Below are 21,375 nucleotides of genomic sequence, written 5' to 3' on the forward strand. Positions count from 1 at the left end.
TGGATGGCCAATCAGTGCTGTTACTTAACTAGACCCTGTTATCAGTAACCAAAAGCCGCTGGACCACCTGTCTCACTAATTTGCTGTGGTTTAGAAAGTGGTTCCCTCTTGTTGCTTTTTAATCATTGATCTTATAAAACTATATATTTGGTTAATTATTTCAAATTGCCTAGTCATCATTAATTTTATCTGAGGTTTAGTCACACATTTGGTAATTAAAAAAACAATGATATGTGTGTGCTCAGTCATGTTCAACTCTTTGTGATCCCATGGATGGTAGCCCGCCAGGCTCCTCTGTCCATGGGATTCTCCAGGTAAGAATACTGGAGTGGGTTGCCATTTCCTCCTGTAGGGATCGTCCCAATCCAGGGGTTGAACCCAAGTTTCTTGCGTCGCCAGCGTTGGCAGCAGATTGATTCTTTATCACTGAGCCACCTGGAAAGCCCACATAAAAGATAGGCAGAATGCAAATAATTCAGCTAGTAACATTAATAAGGTCATGAGTAAATATTTAAGCTGAGAACTTCCATTAGTTGTAGCCCAGTATCTCCCCAAGTCCTCTGACCAGTCAGTTCTTCACTAATCACTATCTTTACGGGAAATTACATATCAGCATTTTAACAAATTTCACCAAAGATAATCTGCATGTACAAGGTGGGTGTGGGTTGTCATTCTCCCTTATGGGACTTGAGAAAGAAACATTATTTTCTAAAGAGTTATGAGGCTAGTGCCAGATGTAGAAACATTGATCTTTATGGTTGAGCAGGTATTTCTGCCATTGGGGGATATCTGATTAATGCACCATGCAGATAAACAATGCACAGCGGAGGGGAGGGAGGAGGCCAAAGGGCTGAGAAAAAGTTTTATGTTTGAATTTTTCTTAAGATGTGAATTTTTATTTCATCACCTCTGGACTGTGAACTGTAAAAGTGCTTCTCTGTCCCAGAGAGGGCTGGAGCTGGATAATTCCCTCCTTCTGGCTCAGTTAGGCTTCTGATAAAACCTAAAAATGCAAATCCCTGGTGGCTCAGATGGTAAAGAATCCACTTGCAGTGCAGGGGACCAGGGTTCAATCCCTGGGTCAGGAAGATCCCCTGGAGAAGGGCATGGCAACCCACTCCAGTATTCTTGCCTGGGAAATCCCATGGACAGAGGAGCCTGGTGGGCTACAGTTCATGGTCTCAAAGAGTCAGACATGATTGAAAACCTAAAAAGATTAGACTCTGGTTAACTACTTTTTCCCATGGGCAGCCCTTGTTAAGAACAGAGTGAAGAAGCTGGGTGTTCTTATGCTGAGTGTGATGAAAAATGGAGATCCATGGAAAGACATTAGATGATGAAGAAGGGTATGAGTGAAGCCTGGTGGACTCGGGGAAGGGCAGGACCTATTCATCAAAACCCTTCTGTCTTGGAGATAAGGAGTCCCTGGGAGGACACCTTTCCCACATGAGGGTCTTATGATTGGCTTTGGGGAAAAGTCAGAAAATCCTTCCTGCACCCCAGCTTGAAACATTAAGTAGACCAAGATGCCACAATGTGGGTGAAAGTGAAAGCGTTTGTTGCTCAGTCATGTCCAACTCTTTCTGACCCCATGGACTATAGCCCATCCATGGAATTCTCTAGGAAAGAATACTGGAGTGTATTGGCATTTCCTCCTTCAGGGACTCCTCCCAACCCAGGGACTGAACCCAGGTCTCCTGCACTGCAGGCAGACTTTACTGTCTTAGCCACCATAGTGTGTCCTAAAGCCTATCACTTGAAATGGTGAATTTTAGAGGGAATAATACCATTTTTCATTATCAAAAAGAGAGGGAAAGACATTGCATGAAGAAATTATGAGATTAGAAATGATCAAAATGGATAACTATTTCTAGAGCTAACAAACGTTTATTGAGTTTCTTCCTTATTCTCCAGGGTTTAGTGACTTTGCTCTCCCCAAACTGAAGGAATTCATCTCTATCCTGTTGGCCTTACATATTGTGTTTTTATTTGTATATGTCGTTGTGTCCTCTACTTGGCCATACAAATCAAAGCCAGAGTTTTATTGTATCCAAAACAAGAACAGACTGTAGAGGTTGCTTAATTCATATTTGCATTATGGGAGAGAACAGACAACAGACATTTGGTTCTTACCTAAAAGAAACTCACTTTGGAGGGCAGGGACCTGAATGCAGTTATCTTTTACAAATAATAGATAATATTGGAAATTTCAGTCCAGTCTCACAAAACCTATTTTTCAGAACTCCTAAATCTTATAAGAAGACTTTTTAAAGCAACAAAAAGTGAAATGTTTTCTAATATTAGATTTTAAATGCCATAAAAAGAGGTGATTTTGATAATCTGAAGGATGTGTAGATTACTCCTTTGGCATCTGGTTCTTGAATTTTTTTTTTTAAATTTTATTTTTACTTTATTTTACTTTGCAATACTGTATTGAATGTTTTTCTCTACAGGCCTTGAGTCATTTATGTGGACTCTATACTGGTGAAAATTGGTTTATGTTTGTTTTCTTTAAAAATTTGTTTTATTTATGTATTTATTTTTAGCTGTGCTGGGTCTTCATTACTGTGCATGGGCTTTCTCTAGTTGCACAAACAGGGGCTACTTTTCATTGTGGTGTGCTGGCTTCTTATTTCAGTGGCTTCTCTTGTTGCAGAGCATGGGCTCTAGAGCATGAGTTCAGTAGTTGTGGCACACAGGCTTAGTTGCTCAGGGGCTTGTGGGGTCCCCCAGGACCAGGGATAGAACCTGTGTCTCCTGTATTGCAAGGCGGATTCTTAACCACTGGACCACCAGGGAAGCACCTGGTTTCTGTTTAAATGTAAATGGACTTGTAGGAATTGCCCTCTTTTCCAACACTACTTTAGAGTGTTTCCAAAACACTCATATGTCAGCTTTCCATCCTCACTTACAGGGGCGGGCAGGTCTGGAGGTAATGGGCACACACTGCCCTCTACTCATGTGAAGGCCCTCTGAGATGTAGAGTCCTGTGTCCACTCGCTCAGCCAATCACTGGCCTCTGTTTCCGGATCTTATGGAGCAGGTGAAGCACATAGTGGGCTTTGTGCAAACAGCTTCTAAATTTGTCAAGAGGACTTGAAGCAAAATTATGTTCTTGTGAAATAACTGGTTTTAAGTTCTATCCTTCAGTGTTGTTCATATCTATGAAATAATGTTCTCTTGATTATAGGGTATAGGAGACAGTGACTGTCATTTTAAAATTAAGAAGAACTTGGAAAATGCATGTATAAGCCTGGAATCGGTGAAGAGCCCAGGATTGTTTGTTGGACTTCAGTCAGATGGACAGGCAAAACCAGTTGTTTATACTGAGAACGGGAGTGTTTTCTTCTATCCACAAGTCATCAAATGTACGTTTACCTTGAAATGTTTCCATTTTGATTTGTTTTGTCATGATGTGTGTACAATGACTGATAATTTCACCGTATTTACATTTTTGTTATTCTAGAAACAGTGAAAAAGGCATAATAAAGACACACCTCAAATTCTCAGATGTTTAATGTTAGGTATAGAATTTTTTTGCTACATTAAGCTCTTTTGTAGTTGTTTAAATTGGATGTGTGCATGTGTGTATGGGTGTGTGTGTATGCATGCTTGTATTTTGTTATTTAAGGATGTCTCGTATTCAGAGAGGGGGTGGGGTTGTTAGAAACATTCTCAGCTTCATTGTGATTAATTTTTAATGTTCACAGTGTAAAAGGAGATAAAAAGATCAGCACTAATGGGATTTGAATTAAAATAGGATTTGGGATAAAAATTCTAAGAATGGGATAGAAATGTGAATATTTTGAAACTGGTTTCCCTCATATTTAAGTTCAGGTTTTCTAGCAAAGTGAAGTAAGGTTTTAAGGGCTTTGTTTAAACAACCGAAGCTTAGAACATATTTGCCTGAGCAAAGGTTAATGGAGTAACTCTAATGTGTTCTTAAATTATCTCAAAATTCAGTTTGTGATATAATTTTTATCCTGTTTAGTCCCATGGATTTTGATTTAATCAAAATCTAGATGATTTTCTTTGTCTGTCTGTCTCTTACTTAACTTCTCTTTTCCTAACAAGATCTACCTATACTTTATGTGGAGATGGATATAAAATTCTCAACATTTTTAAAATGAATATCCTATCAGATGAGTGATACATAAATATAATATGTATCTTGGGGGTAGTATATATAATATCTGTATCTTTATCTATTGTTGTTGTTGATCAGTCACTCAGTCAAGTGATGTCTCTGCTTTTTAAACTGTCTGTGTTTGCCATAACAAGCAGCAAGCATCTTTTAATTTCATAGCTAGGTTGCTGCTGCTGCTGCTGCTAAGTCGCTTGAGTTGTGTCCGACTCTGTGCGACCCCATAGATGGCAGCCCATGAGGCTCCCCCGTCCCTGGGATTCTCCAGGCAAGAACACTGGAGTAGGTTGCCATTTCCTTCTCCAATGCATGAAAGTGAAAAGTGAAAGTTAAGTCGCTCAGTCATGTCTGACTCTTAGTGACTGCATGGACTGTGGCCCACCAGGCTCTTCTGTCCATGGGATTTTCCAGGCAAGAGTACTGGAGTGGGGTGCCATTGCCTTCTCCGCATAGCTAGGTTGGGGATATCTATTTCTGAACAAGACGCCAAAACAACTTGTTTCTAAATAAAAGGCAGAAAACTAGCTAATGTTTTCTTCACTTGTAGGTATGTGTGTATATATATATATATATATATATATATATATTTCTTTGATTCTTAAATTTCTGGTAGAGTTACATAAAGCATTTTTGAACAATGTTTTAGTCAGGTTTACCTTTTGATGTAGGCAGTGTACCCATTTAGAAGCTATAAGAAAAACATCTTGAATAAGTCATTCAATTCATATTATGGCGTTAAACTATTGGTTAGATTTAAAAGGAGTGCACAGATTTAATAGGGATACCACTCATGTGCAGCCCGCTGCTATAAAAAAATCATTTTTCTGGTTACTGTGTAGTGCAGAGTAAAGAGCTCTGACGGCATCGAAGTGGAAACAATAGCAAAACTTAAACTTGCATATTTGGGCAGATGGTGGGTTTTCTGAGAAGAAACAAATGGTTTGAGAGGATAGAATCTTTCCAAATCTTAATTTCAGTTGGCAGAGAAAACCCAAGTGGTATGTCTGTAACACCCAGCCAAGAAGAGGAGAAGATCCTTGAGTCAAGAAACCAGCAAGAAATGCCATCAGAACCAGAGGCCAGAGGAGCCTCTTCTTCAACTGCACGTAAGAAGCCGCTGTTTTCTCTTCTTATGGTTTGTTTGTCTGCACTGCTTTTTCTGTGTCTACCTCAGGAAGAGCCCCATGTTATTTTTATAATATAGGTTACATTATACCACGTGAACTTGCTTTCGGCTGTTATCTTGCTTTTTCATGCTTCGTTTTCATATTGCAGAGATTACGTATATTTTAAAATGTTTCTTTCTCTCTCTTGAATTCAGTGTTCACTCCAGAACAATACTTGAAAGGAAAGTGGTATTAAATGATGACATGATATTGAACTATTACTTACAAAATATTTTATGATTTTTTTTTAATGAATAACAGCAAATTCTCACCAAAGACTCAGCAACAACAAAAATAACTTCCCCCATTTTCCTGATACAGAAATTAAGGCACGAATAAAGTACTCTAGGCCTCAGAAGTTTGGAGTTTTAGTTTCCATCTCTCAGTATGTTTAATTATTTTCCTCGTTCTTAAATGTATTATGTTCTTTTGACTGACAAGCAAGATGAATGATATCTGATAAATTCTGTGCATCAGAAGGTAGTCATCTTTGGGCAAAATGAAATAATGACCACTGTCTGTGAACCATTTTTCTTAAATCCATCTTGAGAGACAGGTATAATGTTATCTTTAAAAAAGCTGCTTTTCGAAAATGAGTTATTGCATGTGCTCTCTGTTCTTTAGAAAGTGACAGAACATAGATGTTTCTTGCTGAAAACCCCACGGTCAACTAGAGGGGCGGGGGAGTTAGCCTTTTGGTTTTTATTGCATTGGACCAGGCCCAGTTTTGTATTTCATGTCATGTCATGAATCCATGGAGCCATGTGACAAATCACACTGCATGAAAAACATATATTTAGTTACATTTTTTTCACAGATGGGGAGTTTAATCTTGTGTCAGGAAGTAAGGGCCCCTAAATCTGGAATGGCCACATTAAGTAAAATTTTCCTTGGTTGAAAATAGCATGCTTAAAAAAACAGAAAGAAAGGAAAGAAAATAGCATGCTAGTTGAAATTTCTAGGAATATTTTTTTTATGAGTAGCAAAATACTTAAGAGAAAAATCTTCTACATATTTTATGCAAGTTTGTTCTGGCAGAAACATTTAAAAATGTTACCATTGTTAATTTTTTTTAAGGTGTACAGCTTATTTTGATACATTTATGTACTGCAATACTATTGCCATTGTAACATTAGCTAACACCTCTATCATTATATGTTTATTTCTTCTTTGTGATGAGAATAATTAGGGTCTAGTCTCAGCAAATTTGATGTTTATCATACAATCTTGTTGTTTGTAATCACTACAAGGTGCATGAGTTCTCTAGGTCTTATTTGCAAGTTTGTACCTTAAATATCTCTCCTAATTCTCCCCCTACTCCTGTCCTTGGTAACCACCATTTTACTTTCTATTTTCATGAGTTCAGCTCTTTTAAGATTCCATGTAAAAGTGATATCATATTTGTCTCTTTCTGACTTATCTTACTCAGCACAGGGTCTTCAGGGTCCATCTGTGTTGCTGCAGTGGCAGCATTTCCTTTTTTCTCATGGCTGAATAATAATTTCTATGCATTACTATTATTATAGTATTATAATTATTAGTATAATTAATAGTATAATTATAATTATACTATTATTATGTGTATTATATGCATTTCCATTCTCCATACATCTGTTTGGGGGCACTTAGGTTGTTTCCACATCTTGGTTATTATGAATAAGGCTGCAATAAACATGTGAATACACATATATCTTTGATACCTTGTTTTCATTTTCTTTGGGTAAATAACCAGAAGTAGAATTACTGGATTGTATGGCAGTTCTGTTTTTAACTTCTTGAGAAACTTCCATACTGTTTTCGACAGTAGCTGTACCAATTTACATTCCCTCAAATGGTGCACAAGTGTTCTCTTTTCTCTATATCCTCACCAGCACTTTTATTTCTAGTCTTTTTGATAATAGCCATTCTAACAGGTGTGAGGTAATACCTCATTGTGGTTTTATTTTGTAGTTCCCTGCTGATGAGTGACATTGAACATCTTTTCGTGTACCTGTTGACCATTTGGATGTATTCTTAGGAAAATGTCTCCTTAGTTCCTGTCCTTTTAAAAATTGAATTCTTTGTTTTTTGCTATTATTTTTTAAATAGTTTGGGTGTTAATCCCTTATTAATGCCGCTGTTAAGTTTTTAAGGAATTAAAATAAGTTTTACAGTGAGGCAGAGCAGGCCAAGTTATTTTCAAAAGTGATAAAATTAGGCTTCATGATAAGTATAGACCTTTAAAAATCATTCTTTCATTTAATAAATCATCAAATATGTGTTGTGTGCCAACTAAAGATCAGATGTAAGGTCATACAGTGATAGCCAAAACATCTGACTTCTTGAAACAAAACATCTAACTTCTAGTGAGCCAGTTAAGCATGGAACAGTCACTCAAAAACATGGGGTCAAAAATGGATAAATGAGATGAACACAGTATCTAGGGCATGCCAGACACAGAATGAAGTTTAAATCATTAATTCATTGTACAAAGAATTACAAGTTCTTTAATGTGGTTGATGGTAATGCAGTAGAAATGGAGAGTGAGCCAAAATGGATAAAGAGAAGACTGAGTGTAATTTATCCTGTGAAGGAGGGCATGAAAACCCATTCCAGTATTCTTACCTGGGAAATCCCATGGAGAGAGCAACCTGGCGGCCTACAGTCCATGGGGTTGCAAAAATTCGGACACAATTGAACAAGTGAGCATGATTATGAGAGTAATTTATGAAGCCATTCTAAATGCTGACATGGCACAAGTTTTGATTTAGACATGGAATCCTGGAAATCCAGATGATAAAGCTCTCCTACTACACATGCCATCTACAAAATGCCCACTTGTTTAAACTTTGTCTTCTCTGGTTGCACTGGAAATGATTTTTTAAGTATCTATGGCTTAGCTGGGAAAAAAATCTCCTGCTCCATGAGCATTACCTGAAAGACTCCCATTCATTGTTGACTAATTAGATCATGACTCTAGCGGTCTTTTTTCTACTTCCATCAGACAGTAGTTAAAAGTTGTTTGGCACAAGAAATATCTTCCTCCTAGTTTTGCAATTTAGCTGTCATGCTAGATAGATTTGGGTCACATTAGCCATTGATATTAAAATCATGTTAGTTGAAAAATACTTCAGAAATCTTATTTCATACTTTCAAAGACATCAGAAACAGCTGAGATTAAGAATGAGATTATGTTTGTCAGTGAGCGTCCAGGATGGGGCCAGATGTTCATAGTTCGGGAAATTAGGTATTACAGGTAAAATAAGACTATCTTCTGTATTTAAAATGCTCATCTATTAAAAGAGAAAAATAGAGCTACTTTTATCTACATGGAAGGAAGACAAAGATTTAGAACTTATAATACCACACATATACAATAAATGGTACTTTTGTAGTGGTAAACAGAGGCATAGTGCTATTAAATTTGCAGCTTTTTCCTTCAGGGCTAAGTTGAATTTTTGTGTTCATTTTATTAGGGTAAGTAGAGTTCAAGGAAGAAGTACTGTTTTCAAAAGGATATTTTTCATTATGGAAAATTTCAAACAAGTAAAAGTAGAGGGGATGAAGTAATGAATACTCATATATTCACTGCTCAGTTTCAAAAAAATACCAATATCTGCCTAACTTTGTTTGTTTAGGACTATAGATTTTATTCAGAAACACCCTGAAGGAGCCTGCCAGCTAATCTAGAGACCCCATCAAATGTTCTTCCAGCTTAGAATATTTTAAACTTCTAGTCAACAAAAGCTAGTGCTTTTATATTTCTCAAATGGATAAATTTATGGTCTGAGACTAATGGACTTTGGTTCATTTCCAAAAGATCAGGGCATTAGATTGAATTCATATTTAATTGATAACAGCAGAAACTTTGATACATTGTTCTGTATTATAGATTATACCATATTAAGTCATCAGTTTTTGTAATATGAGTGCACTCTGACAATGTGTTATGTTTGTGCAAATACTTCATGTTTGTGAAAATGTAAGAACAGAAAGAAGAGGATTTGAAGATTTGCAACTCGTTTGCAGATTAAGTCAAACAAACAAGTACACAGAAGCACACGTACAAAATTGTGCATTCATACCCCCAAAGCTGAAACCAAGTAACCATGATGTCTTGACCCTGCTCCAAGGTTTGTTCATCTGTTTACTGTTCACTGCTCACTGGCCTTCCCACCCAGATCTCTCCCTGCTCCGTATGGCTCACCAGTTTCAGACTGATGTTTTTAGTGTGCCGACCATCTTGCCCCCAGACTTTAGCAAACGGTGCCTGCACAGCGCTGCTCCCACTCCCTCCCCACCTGCCCAGTGCCCTCCACCATCTCACTGTCTGTGTCTCCCTTCATCTCATGTGACACCTCTGTGATGTCGTGGTCAACATGTCACCACATGCGGTCCTTCCATTGTGTCCACTGCTTCAAACCTTGCGTGTTTGGTTGAGCCGTTCCCTTCACCGGGAAAGATTTTCCCTTCTTCTTTCTGCAAAATTCTGACTCTTCCTTGTACACCCAGCATGCGGTTCCCTCTGTGACACCTCCCTGCCTACCCTCCATAGTGAAACACTCCCTCCTTTCTGCTACTTTGCCACTTCATAGTTTTTCTTTTGTTTTCCATGAGTGTGTCTGCTTGTTTGAAATCAAACCTCTATATCTGCCTTTCTCAATAGTCAGTGTGTATCTCCAAGGTCAGATTCTTATTATTTTTCAGATTTTTATTCTCCTCCATTAATACTTAGAGAGCCATGAACCTAACACTGTGCCCAGAAAAATAGTAGGAACTACATAACATTTTCTTGAATTGAGTAAAGACAATCCTTTTCAATGGCTAAAGTGAAAGTGAAGTTGCTCAGTTGTGTCCGACTCTTTGCAACCTCCTGGACTGTAGCCTACCAGGCTCCTCCGTCCATGGGGTTTTCCAGGCAAGAGTTCTGGAGTGGTTTGCCATTTGCTTCTCCAGGGGATCTTCCCATCCCAGGAATGGAGCCCAGGTCTCTCGCACTATAGGCAGACGCTTTACCATCTGAGCCACCAGGGAACATCTTAGGTACTAAGTAAAATGATTAGCCTCTTAAAGCATCTTCTACTGACCTAGATCTTGGGTTGTTCCAGGGCTCACAGACGTGCTTTGGGTTTTCCTCACTAGAGATCTGATTGCACTGCTGTCTCGGGTCTGAAGAAGTTCCAAGTGGGTTTCTGAGGTTCTGGATGGTTTGAGAAGAACAGTCCTTTGCTCATCTCCAGCATTTGGGTGTTGAAGGTCAGGTTGTAAATTATGTTTGACTGACTTGTGATCTTCCCTGGGTCAGTAGCCTTTGACAGTCCATCCAGTGGACTGCATAGGGTGCATGCTTGCCTACCTGGGTTTCAAGTTTAGTTCTCGATTGCTGCCTGTGGATGCCGGGTCGATGCCTTAAACTCTGAGTTCCAGTCTGTCCACCCATTTAACAGGGCTCAGTGCTGCTTAGGATAGTGTTAGGGGTGAGCAAGGTGATGTGATGATGCAGGTTCAGTGTTTAGGACAGTGCCCAGCACAGAGTGAAAGGCTTTGTGTGTGGGGAACTGTGTATAGAGGAGTACCCAGCGCCTGTCTGGTGTGTTCAAGCACCAGGGCTTCAGAGTGTGACATACATGGTTTCCTTATTGCATGATCTGGGCATGTTAGTTAACCTCTGCCTCTTTTTCTTATCTTAAAACAGACATCATAATTTGATTTAGTTTATGGGGTGAGAAATAAATATGAAGCACTCAACACAGAGCCTACTGTATAGTAGGAGCTAATGAATGGTGATTATTATTATAATTGAAGGGGAAAAATGCCTGCTGTTATAATGACAGAGATTACCCAGAATGGTAAAGAAGGAGCAGCTTTTAAAATGAATGCATAACCAGTCAATCCTAAAGGAAATCAATCCTGAGTATTCATTGGAAGGACTGATGCTGAAGCCAAAGCTCCAATACTTTGGCCACCTGATGTGAAGAGCTGACTCATTGGAAAAAACCCTGATGCTGGGAAAGACTGAGGGCAGGAGGAGAAGGGAGCAACAGAGGATGAGATGGTTAGATAGCATCACTGACTTGATGGACAGGAGTTTGAGCGAACTCCAGGAGATAGTGAAGGACAGGGAAGCCAGGCATGCTGCAGTCCATGGGGTTGCAGAGTTGGACACGACTGAGTGACTGAACAACAGCAACCGTGCAGACAGCTGTTAGGATGACCTGTGCCACAAGGACCTACAGCAACGCTGGATCTGCCCTTTACACCAAGTAGCTGAACCGTAGTTATAGGCAACTGTTGGTTCTGGAAATGTCCCAGAAGTAAGTAAATTCCTGACCCTCCCTCAGATGATCTTCAGGTGGTTGTTCTCAGCAGGAACATGAGAGGAGGTGATGGGTGGGGATGTTTCTCTGTTCCTTTTTAGCACCTGCTTCGGGTCCTGTGTCTCTGGAAACCTCAGTGAGATTCTGACATGAAAAAGTGGTTCTGTTTAGGGATGAAGGTTCCAAGGTGCTTGTTCACAGCGAACACAGGAATGTGCTTCACATGGTTTACAGAAAAAGGCACAGGAGAGGGTGTACAGGAGAAAGAAAGGAGAGAGAGAATGAGGGGAGGGAGGGGGCAGAAGAGGGATTGGCCCCTTGTGCCTCAAGGAAAGTCAGCGTTCACGGAAAGTAAATGTGCTATCAGGCCATCAACCTGACCACCTAACAGGCTGCTCCTGGGGCAGGAATGTAATAAGAGCCACAGGCTGGAGGCCTTCGTGTCAGGGTTTGCCTATTTATTACCCTGGACACGACTCCAGTGAAGAAAATAAAACTCCAGGAGAGAAAGAAGCATAACCACAAATACATTTTTAATGGATCAAAAAGTAATTTGCTTGTCTTGCTCTCCTCGTTATCCGCTTCTGATGCTAACTGCAGCAGCCTTAGCTCTGAGGCAGTGCCCAGCTGCTGGGCCACCCTCAGACTATTGTCATTGCCCGCACGGTCTCGTGCTGGACTCAGGAGCTCCCTGTGGGGTCTTCTCTGTCTTCACCCCAGATCCATACATTTCTCATGGAAGCAGTTCACTGGGGAAACTGTAGAAGATGCTATTACTCTGTGAGGCCAGTGACAAGTCTCAGTGATGGTTCTGCAAAAAGGTGGTATCAGGGAGCTGGGGTGGCATCCGCATGCACCTTCTCTGGCGAAAGGTAGCAGCCCTGCGGACTTGGAGGTGGGGCACGGCCACGCTGGGCTGCTGGTCTCATAGTGGGCACGGGTGCTGGGGTGCACACAGCAGGGGTGCTTGGAGTGCACATCAGAGGGCAAAGGGAAGAAATCCCAGTCATGCTTCTTGATGCTTCCTCGTGGAAAAGAATGTACAGCAGGGCTGAACCAGGGCAGAGAGAAAGCTCACCAGGTGTTGGTTCCTTTCATGAGTTAAGTGGGGAGAGGCGTGGCTGAAACACAAAACCCAGCGATGGGGAGGACATAGACACCTCCTGCGGGAATGTGCATCTTCTCAATTGAACACCCACATCCTTATGGCTGTATTTTATTTCTATACCTGAACACTTCATATTTTTGCCTTTTGTGCATAAATACGGAGTGTGTTCTCAGTCACTAAGTTGTGTCTGACTCTTTGTGACCCTATGGACTGTAGCCCGCCAGGCTCCTCTGTCCATGGGATTTCCCAGGCAAGAATACTGGAGTGGCTTGCTATTTCCTTCTCCAGGGGATCTTCCTGACCTAGGGATCGAACCCACATCTCCTGCATCACAGGCAGATTCTTTATCACTGAGCCACCTGGGAAGCCCATAGATAGAGTATACGACACTGAATTTCTACCATTCACACAGAAGAGCTGGCTGCTTGAAGTTTGGAGCAAGCAAAATTTGCATCTGTATCAGGTCAACATTCAACTATGAATTGAAGTAAATATTCTTCTTTACTATAGTGATAGGTGACTCAGTGGTAAACATCCCACCTACCAATGCTGGAGATGCAGGAGACACAAGTTCAACCCCTGGGTTGGGAAGATCCCTGGAGGAGGAAATGACAACCCACTCTAGTATTCTTGCCTGGAGAGTCTCATGGACAGAGGAACCTGGCCAGATTACAGTCCATAGGTGCACAAAGAGTTGGACATTACTGAGCACACACACATGGTAGGTAGAGTCTTTTTCACTATTTGTATTAGTTGCCAGTGAATGCTCTAACAAATTATAGACTTGGTATTCTGCAGTCTTGGTGGCTTGAAGCAGCAGAACTGTATTCTCTCATAGGTCTGGAGGCTGTAAGTCTGAAATGCAGGTCATCAGGGCCCTGACATCTCGGGTCGCTCTTTCTCCTCTCTTCTAGTGTCTTGTCTGGTCAGATGCTGCTAGAAGCCTGTGGTGCCCCTACGTTTGCGTAGCTCCAGTCTCTGCCTCTGTCATCACAGGCTGTTTCCTGTTTATCTCTGTGTCTCTGTGTTGCTCCTCCTCTTCTGATGAGGACCCTAGAGCAGAGGGCTGGCTGGCCTTACTCCAGTCTGACCTCATCTTAATCAGTTACATCTGCCGAGTGCCTCTTTCCATGTGATGTGGTCACATCCTGAGATTCTATGTGGACGTGAACTTGGGAGGCACCTTTAATCCATATACTATTTGAGTGGAGTACTATCCACTGCAAGTTTATTAACATTAAATTAGGAATCTCTAGACTTCTGTTTATCATCAAACTTGTAGTGTTTTTGGACATGTGCCTGTGCATGTGTGTAGACTTTTAATAATGAAATAATATTTTAAAAACTAGCTGCTTCTCCTGCTGCTGCTGCTAAGTCGCTTTAGTCATGTCCAACTCTGTGCGACCCCATAGAGGGCAGCCCATCAGGCTCCACTGTCCCTGGGATTCTCCAGGCAAGAAAACTGGAGTGGGTTGCCATTTCCTTCTCCAATGCATGAAAGTGAAAAGTGAAGGTGAAGTCGCTCAGTCGTGTCCAACTCTTAGTGACCCCATGGACTGCAGTCTACCAGGCTCCTCCGTCCAAAGCTAGCAGCTACTTCTTAATAGAAATGATGTCTTTTATGAATATATGCATGAACCCACTTTACCGTGGAAGGTCTAGGTCCGCAGACAGTTAGCAGCCGCAAAGTTTTTCAGCTTCCAGTCGAGGAAGCTCTCAGTGTCACCTTCCATTCCAACCGGCAGGTTTGGGAAGTGGCCTTGACAAGAGCTCGTGCAAGCAGGTTATTGGAAATAAAGGCCTACCCCGGGGGATTCTAAATAGGAAGGGATTTATGGATGCAGAAACTGAAAAGTTAAATACAAATAAATGACATTTTAAAACAACTACCTAACTGTACTTGTCAGGGCAGAGCAGCACAACCAGCTCTGTCCTCATAAAACCAAATCGTGGGGTGGTGGAGGGAGGGGACCTCGAGGCATTTTATCCTAAGGACTGAGGACAGGCAGCCCCACCAGGTTCTCCAGGCTGAGGCTGAAGCCAACGCTTGTAAGTGTTTCAGCCTCATTTCTAGCCAGGAGGCCTTTTTTTTTTTTTTTTTTTTTGAGAAAGGTTGAGATAATTTCCTTTGTGTAAAAGTGGAAGGAAAGCAGACTCGGGAAGGTGTCCACTCTGGACAACACAGTGTCAGCAGGTCCTGGGTCTGTCCGCAGCTGGAATGCCAGCTCTGCTCCAGCCCAGGCTGCCCATTTCCTGACGCTCGACGCCATCTTGCTGACTGTGCAAAAGGGGGTCTGCTGTTCTATGAAGGTAGCTCACCTCCCTGCATGCCCGTGAGGCTAGCATATGGGCAGAGCGGAGAGGAAGGCCCCACCCCGCGTTGAGGACCGTCTCTAGTCAACTCCCTGTCCTGCAGCGGGAGCTGCTGGGGCCACAGGTTGGGGTGGCTGACAGGTCAGGAGGCTGCAGACTCGGCTTCTCTCTGCTCCCGGGCCGCCCGGTGCCCTTCTCAGCTCCGACGCACTGCCTGGAGCCTCTCGGGCTCTCACCAGTGTCTTTACTGTGAGCTAAGAAGAGGGCTGTCCCCTCTGCCTGGAACCTGCCCTCCAGCCGGGGGCTGGGCTCAGTAAACCTGTACCAAAGCACATGACACTAACCCGCTACTTCTGGGTCACGTTTCTGTGTTTACATCTAGCCTACCTCTTCAAGATCTCAGAAGACTTTTCTCAAGTTCAGGTCCATCGTTTTTCTGTTCAGCATCCTCCATGTTTCCTGGAATAGAATAAGTTAGAATTGTGTGTGTGTTCACCTGAGCCTAAGGGCATGTGCTCATCAAGACACCCTAAGTATTGTGGGAAATCACATGAAAGAAGGGGCTGGAGATTAGAGCACGGGACCTAAAAGGTTTAACTATGTCTCGACTTTCCTGGTAGCTTAGTGGTAGAGGGTCCACCTGCAGTGCAGGAGAGGCAGGAGACACAGGGTTCAATCCCTGGGTCAGGAATATTCCCTGGAGAAGGAAATAGCAATCCACTCCAGTATGCTTGCCTGGGAAATCCCACAGGCAGAGAAGTTGGTGGGCTACAGTCCATGGGGTTGCGAGGAGAGTCAGATATGCCTGAGTGTGCGCATGAACACACACACACTGCTTATTGAAATACAGACCCTTCAACGCCCAGGGTGAAGTGCTGCCCATGCTACAAAGCTTTCTCCCCTTGTCCAATCAGAGGGGAGCTCTTCTCTGGAAAGTTCTCCAGCCTTTACTCAGGCCTCCACGTGGTGCTGAGACCTGCCAGTGGCCACCATCCTTGTGAACCGTTTGCCTCACATGCTAGATGATAACCGTCCTAAGAGTGGGGTCACACACATTTGTTTTTATTCTTCAACATGGATTCTTACACCAAGTAGGGACTCAGCCAGTTGTAAAAATGGAAGGGGGGAGGGAGTGGCAGGAAGAGAGGGAGGAACTAGTGGAAAGCACAGTGGAATCTCAGGTTGGAAGAAACCTCACAGGTCACCTAATGAGTCCCCTCTGTAACATCCTCAGATGTGTCATTAAAAATTGTTTATGTATTCATTTGCTTTCAAACTAGTTCAGCCCGTGTTGTTCAGTCACTCAGCCAGTGTCCAGCTCTGCAACCCCATGGAATGCAGAATCCCAGGTTTCTCTGTCCTTCACTACCTCCCAGAGTCTGCTCAGATTCATGTCCATTGAGTTGGTGATGGCATTCAGCCATCTCATGCTCTTTTGCCCCCTTCTCCTCCTGCCCTTAATCTTTCTCAGCATCAGGGTCTTTCCTGATGAGTTAGCTCTTTGCATCAGGTGACCAAAGTTTTGGAGCTTCAACTTCAGCATCAGTCTTTCCAATGAGTATTCAGGATTGACTTCCTTTAGGATTGACTGGTTTAATTTCCTTGCAGAAGGGACTCTCAAGAGTCTTCTCCAGCACCACAGTTCAAAAGCATCAATTCTTCAGTGCTCAGTGCATGTACAAATGATTTTATTTTCCCTTTCTGGAAAAGAAAGGGGAATAATGAATAACATGGATAAGAAAAGAGGTTAAAATTTTGATAAGGTATAAAAATATAAAATACTATTTTTGTAGGGGAGAGAAAATAATAAAAATTATCATGAGACAGTGAGCAATCATTTAACTCTACTGATTTTTTTTTCCCCAAACGAGGCCACTGTTAATCATTTCTTGCTATTCTGAGCATGTATTTGTTCTGCTGCTGGCTCCTGGGCTCTCTTTGTCAGTTTGAGCCAGTCCTTGGTACTAAAGTGACAAGTGGCGATGGTGGAAACTGACAGAATGAGGCACAGGCGGAAGTTCTGCTCATCTCTCGGAGCGGTGTGGAGACAGCCTTCTTACAAGCATTTATGTTCCTTCTGCCATTTTCGGTGTGAATGAGTGGTTGCCATATCCAAAATGTATCTCAGACACTATCTAATCTCTACCACCTTCTCGCACCACCGCCCCCCCACCACCTGAAAGAGCCCACGTGTCTTAGGGCAAGATCATGCAGATTTCTATGGCTTGTTGACTTGAATCATAAAAGGCGAGAAAAGTTTTCTTCTGTGTTTGTGTCTCCGAGTTGTCCCAGTGAAAGGGTGTTCCCTGGTGATGGAAGCAATGTTGAAGTGAGCTTCTGCTGTGGCTGCGTAGTGGGTATGCTGTGCTTGGGCAAGCAAGCGCCTGCTGTTTGCTTTTAGTTCCATGCCTTTGACATCACGGTGCTCCCCTCCCGGCTCACTGCTCCAGTACTCCCGTCTGTTCACTGACTTTGGGGGGATGTTCGAGTCCTGATGTGAAATGTGGTTCTCAGTCCTCAACAACTGGCCTTGGCTAATTGCTCAGCTCCTTCTGCAGGACTTGATGGGGTAGAAACTGAAGGATGGGCGTAGACAGGTGCCCAGGCAGGTAGATGGAGGCACATGCAGAAGGAAACACTTGTGTCCTGCAAACAGTTCTCATCTAGCAACTAAAATCTGTCCTGTTCTGTTCACTAGAAATGATACATGAGGAAAGAACTGATGGCTCTTTGTAAAAATACAACTATTAAAAAAAAATTCATAGAAATGACGGCCACTGAGGGAATTAAGAGTTAACACTTTGGGCTTCCCTGGTGGCTCAGTGGTGAAGAATCTGCCTGCCAATGCAGGAGACACGGGTTCCCCACATGCCACGGAGCATCTAAGCCTGTGCGCCACAAGTAGTGAGCCTGTGGTCTGGAGCCCACGAGCTAGAACTACTGAAGCCTATGTGCCCAAGACTCCATGCTCCACAACAAAAGAAGCCACCGCAATGAGAAGCTTGTGCACTGCAATTAGAGAGTAGTCCCTGCTTGCCGCAGCTAGAGAAAAGCCAGCAATGAAGACCCAGCACAGCCAAAAATAAACATTAAAAAAAAACTAATAGTTTTGGTGATTTCAAGCCTTTAAGAATCTAAACCTGGAGCTGGCTAAGAGAGTTATTTTTAGTAGGCATCTAATGCTCAGAGGTCTCTGTGGCTTTCAGAGTCAGAGTTTGTTTTCTATCCAAGTACTAACCAGGCCCAACCCTGCTTAGCTTCAGAGCTTGTTTTAGTCCAGCAGTTTCTGAAGGAAAAAAAAAGAAATCACAATAGAGACTTCCCATAAGTGGACTGAACACAAGACTAGAGTATGATTTTTTAAAACATTAATTGGTCAGTCAGTAAACTCAGGTTTGGTTGCAAGGATGAGAAATTCATTAAAGCTTATTTTAGAAATGGTAGTTTTGAAGGTACTTCTCGTGGAACCCAGCTTCAGGAAATAAAGCTGAACTTGGTAAGCTGGAAAGTGAGCAGACAGCCAGTCATGCTCTCTAGATTGTCAAGGTGTCACTTCACTGAAAGTCTGCTGTCTTGTCTCTGGAGATGAGCTGCTTCTGGAATGTTCTTCTCACCCATCTCTTTGAGTTGCAGTCAGCTTGGGTTCCAGAACACCAACCGTCCTTAACAGTACGGGCACTGTGATGCCTCCTGGGGTGGCATTCTCAGATCGCCGTTTCTGTAACTCTGAGGTCAAAATATTTAGAGAGAACACCTGATTAACTAATCTGTCCTCCAATTGGCTAGGATGAGAGGCAGGTCATTTGGTACAAACCTTGCTCTCCAAGGGTTGTTTCTTCTGAAAAGAGGGGCCTGGGTGGGAGAGGGCCATCGCCTGAATTACATTGACTCCATCACCAACTATGTACAAGGTACTGTATTTGGCAATGAGAGAGTATAATATACTTTAATAGTTTATATATAGTATAAGTATATATATATTTATAATATAATGTATAATATATATATGTAATATGCATATATGTAAAATATAATATACATATAGTGTATAATATAATATATACAGTGCATACTTATATGGGGCTTCTCAGGTGGTACTAATGGTAAAGATCCCACCTGCCAATGCTGGAGACACAAGAGATGGTGGGTTTGATTCCTGGGTTGGGGAGATCCCCTGGAGGAGGGCATGACAACCCATTCCAGTGTTCTTGCCTGGAGAATTCCATGGGCAGAGGAGCCTGGTGGGCTACAGTCCTTGGGGTCATAAAAAGTTGGACACCACTGAAGTTACTGAGCGAGTGAGTGAGCTTATATAGTGTATATAATATATACTCTAGTATATATTATAGCATAGCATATATAGTATAAGAATATAACAGCAACTTGTATTTACTGACCATTTATCACATGTTGGCACACATCAGATGATATAATTGAATATGTGTGTTTAATCCTGCATCCTTAATGGAGTAGGTATGATCATTATGTATAATTTACAAATGGGGAAACTGAGGCTTAGAGGTCAAGAACGTGGTTCACATGTCAGTGTGGGAACCAGGCGGTCTGACTCCAGGTAGAATTCCAGTGCACATGAAGCTGGCCTGGTCCTGGCCTATGAAGGAAGCTGTGGAGACTGTCATCTGGCTGCAAGGATGGATTCTTTCTGATGCCACTGTGCATGCTTGGTCATGTCCAACTCTTTGCAACCCCCCAGACTGTAGCCCTCCCCCAGGCTCCTCTGTCCATGGGATTCTCCAAGCAAGAATACTGGATGGATACATAAACCAAAACAAGAAAGATAGCGTAACTAAAGGCTCAATAAATGCATAAAGTAAATGATACGTTGTTAGACTCTAGAGGAGGAAGAGAAAGAATGCCTTGAGTTGAGGGTCAGAAGAAAAGAGGTTTCTCCCTGCCTTTGAAGGTGCAGAGAGGAGCGGTACTCACAGCTGGGCAGCAGGTGTGTGTCCACAGGTCCTCTTCAGCCCCACCTGTTAGCATCCTCCAGTGATTTCAAGGCCACTCTGGTGAAGTCAGTCCCACAGCCTGGCCTCTGAATTCCTAAGCATTCTCAGATCCCAGAACTCCCCGACCCTAACTTAGTGACTCCCCCGACAGAGCACCCCCTGTCCACCCCGCCATGTGTTTCCCAGTAGCACCCTGTGCCCCAGCCCTGTGGCATCTGCTCTGTATATCTCGGCCACTACCGCTCTGTCTCCCCGTGGTGCCATCCCAACCTCTTGCTGTCCATCAGGCATCTGCTCACTGACCAACAGTCAGCCCAGTCAGCACCTCTTTGCTAAAAGGTTTTTGTTCTTCATTCTCTGAACTTGCCAATTCTGGCCACTCAGAGACAGTCAGTCTCCCCTCTGGCTCCTGTAACACTTGTAAGCATCTCTCACATCACATGTGACTGCACAGTTACACCTTTGCACATTGGTTTCTTCTTTGACACCAGAAACCCCTTCAGCTCAGGTGCCCCATCACTCCTGTCCTTCTTGTATCTGCAGCACTCAGCAAGGAGCCTAGCACATAGAAGACTCTTTCTGAGGGTCTACTGCCAGGGAGGATGGATGGAAGGAGCGTGGCATAATTGTAACAGTGGTTCTTACGGGATAGTAGTAACATTTATGTACCGCTTGGTAAGACATCAGTGTTTCCGCCTCCCCACACCTTGAGGCAGGTGATCTAGTCAAGGAAACTGAGCTCACAAGGCCAGGAAGTGGTGAAACTACTACTACTAGGTCTCTGAGCCTAGCCTTCTTCTGCACAAGCTGTTTCTAACTCGGAGGCTGGGCTGGTTTAGAGGGACGTGGCCAGGACCAGCTCGACTCCCCACAGGCACATTTCCCAAGGGGGGATATTAGCCCTGAATTTTAAGGTAATGTGATTCTTTTTGGAGATGCTGAGGGAAAGCTACTAAAGGAAGCCACATGAAAGCAAGACAGAGGCCCATCCTCAGGATGTAATGAAATGGTGGCACCTACCTTTCTGTGCCAGATTCCCTTGGACCACAGGGCAGTCACCCTCTGGCCCCGCCGGGCATCAGGCTCAGGGTTTTTGGCAGCTTTTGGCCCCGTCACAGCCCATCCTGAGCAGTGATGGTGGGGGGCGGTGGGCAGGACTGAGTCGCAAGTCTAGCGGTGCTTTATTCTTCAAGCCACAGTGATGGTGTCATTTCCCACGGGTATGAGTAAATGGTAGATTGAACTGTGCTTGACTTTATAAAAAGCTCTTTCTATAGTTACCTTTTAACATTCAACATCAATGCAGAAACAAACTCATTGTAAACATAGAGAAAAAATATTAATTTTATCTCCTTTCTGCTCTCTCTTTTTTCTTTCCCTC

General features: G+C 42.8%; 1 protein-coding gene across 1 annotated transcript in view; it reads left to right on the plus strand.

The window, feature by feature from the left end:
• The window catches only part of RP1 (RP1 axonemal microtubule associated), a 140,435-nt gene that overhangs the window by 117,829 nt on the left and 1,231 nt on the right, over positions 1-21,375 (plus strand). Inside the window, exons 16-17 of the mRNA XM_069600019.1 lie at positions 3,191-3,368; positions 5,122-5,250. Coding sequence (XP_069456120.1) covers positions 3,191-3,368; positions 5,122-5,250 — 307 coding nt within the window. The remainder of the gene's footprint in view (positions 1-3,190; positions 3,369-5,121; positions 5,251-21,375) is intronic.

Source organism: Ovis canadensis, chromosome 9 (genome assembly GCF_042477335.2).
Source record: "Ovis canadensis isolate MfBH-ARS-UI-01 breed Bighorn chromosome 9, ARS-UI_OviCan_v2, whole genome shotgun sequence".
In the NCBI taxonomy this organism is placed as follows: domain Eukaryota; kingdom Metazoa; phylum Chordata; class Mammalia; order Artiodactyla; family Bovidae; genus Ovis; species Ovis canadensis.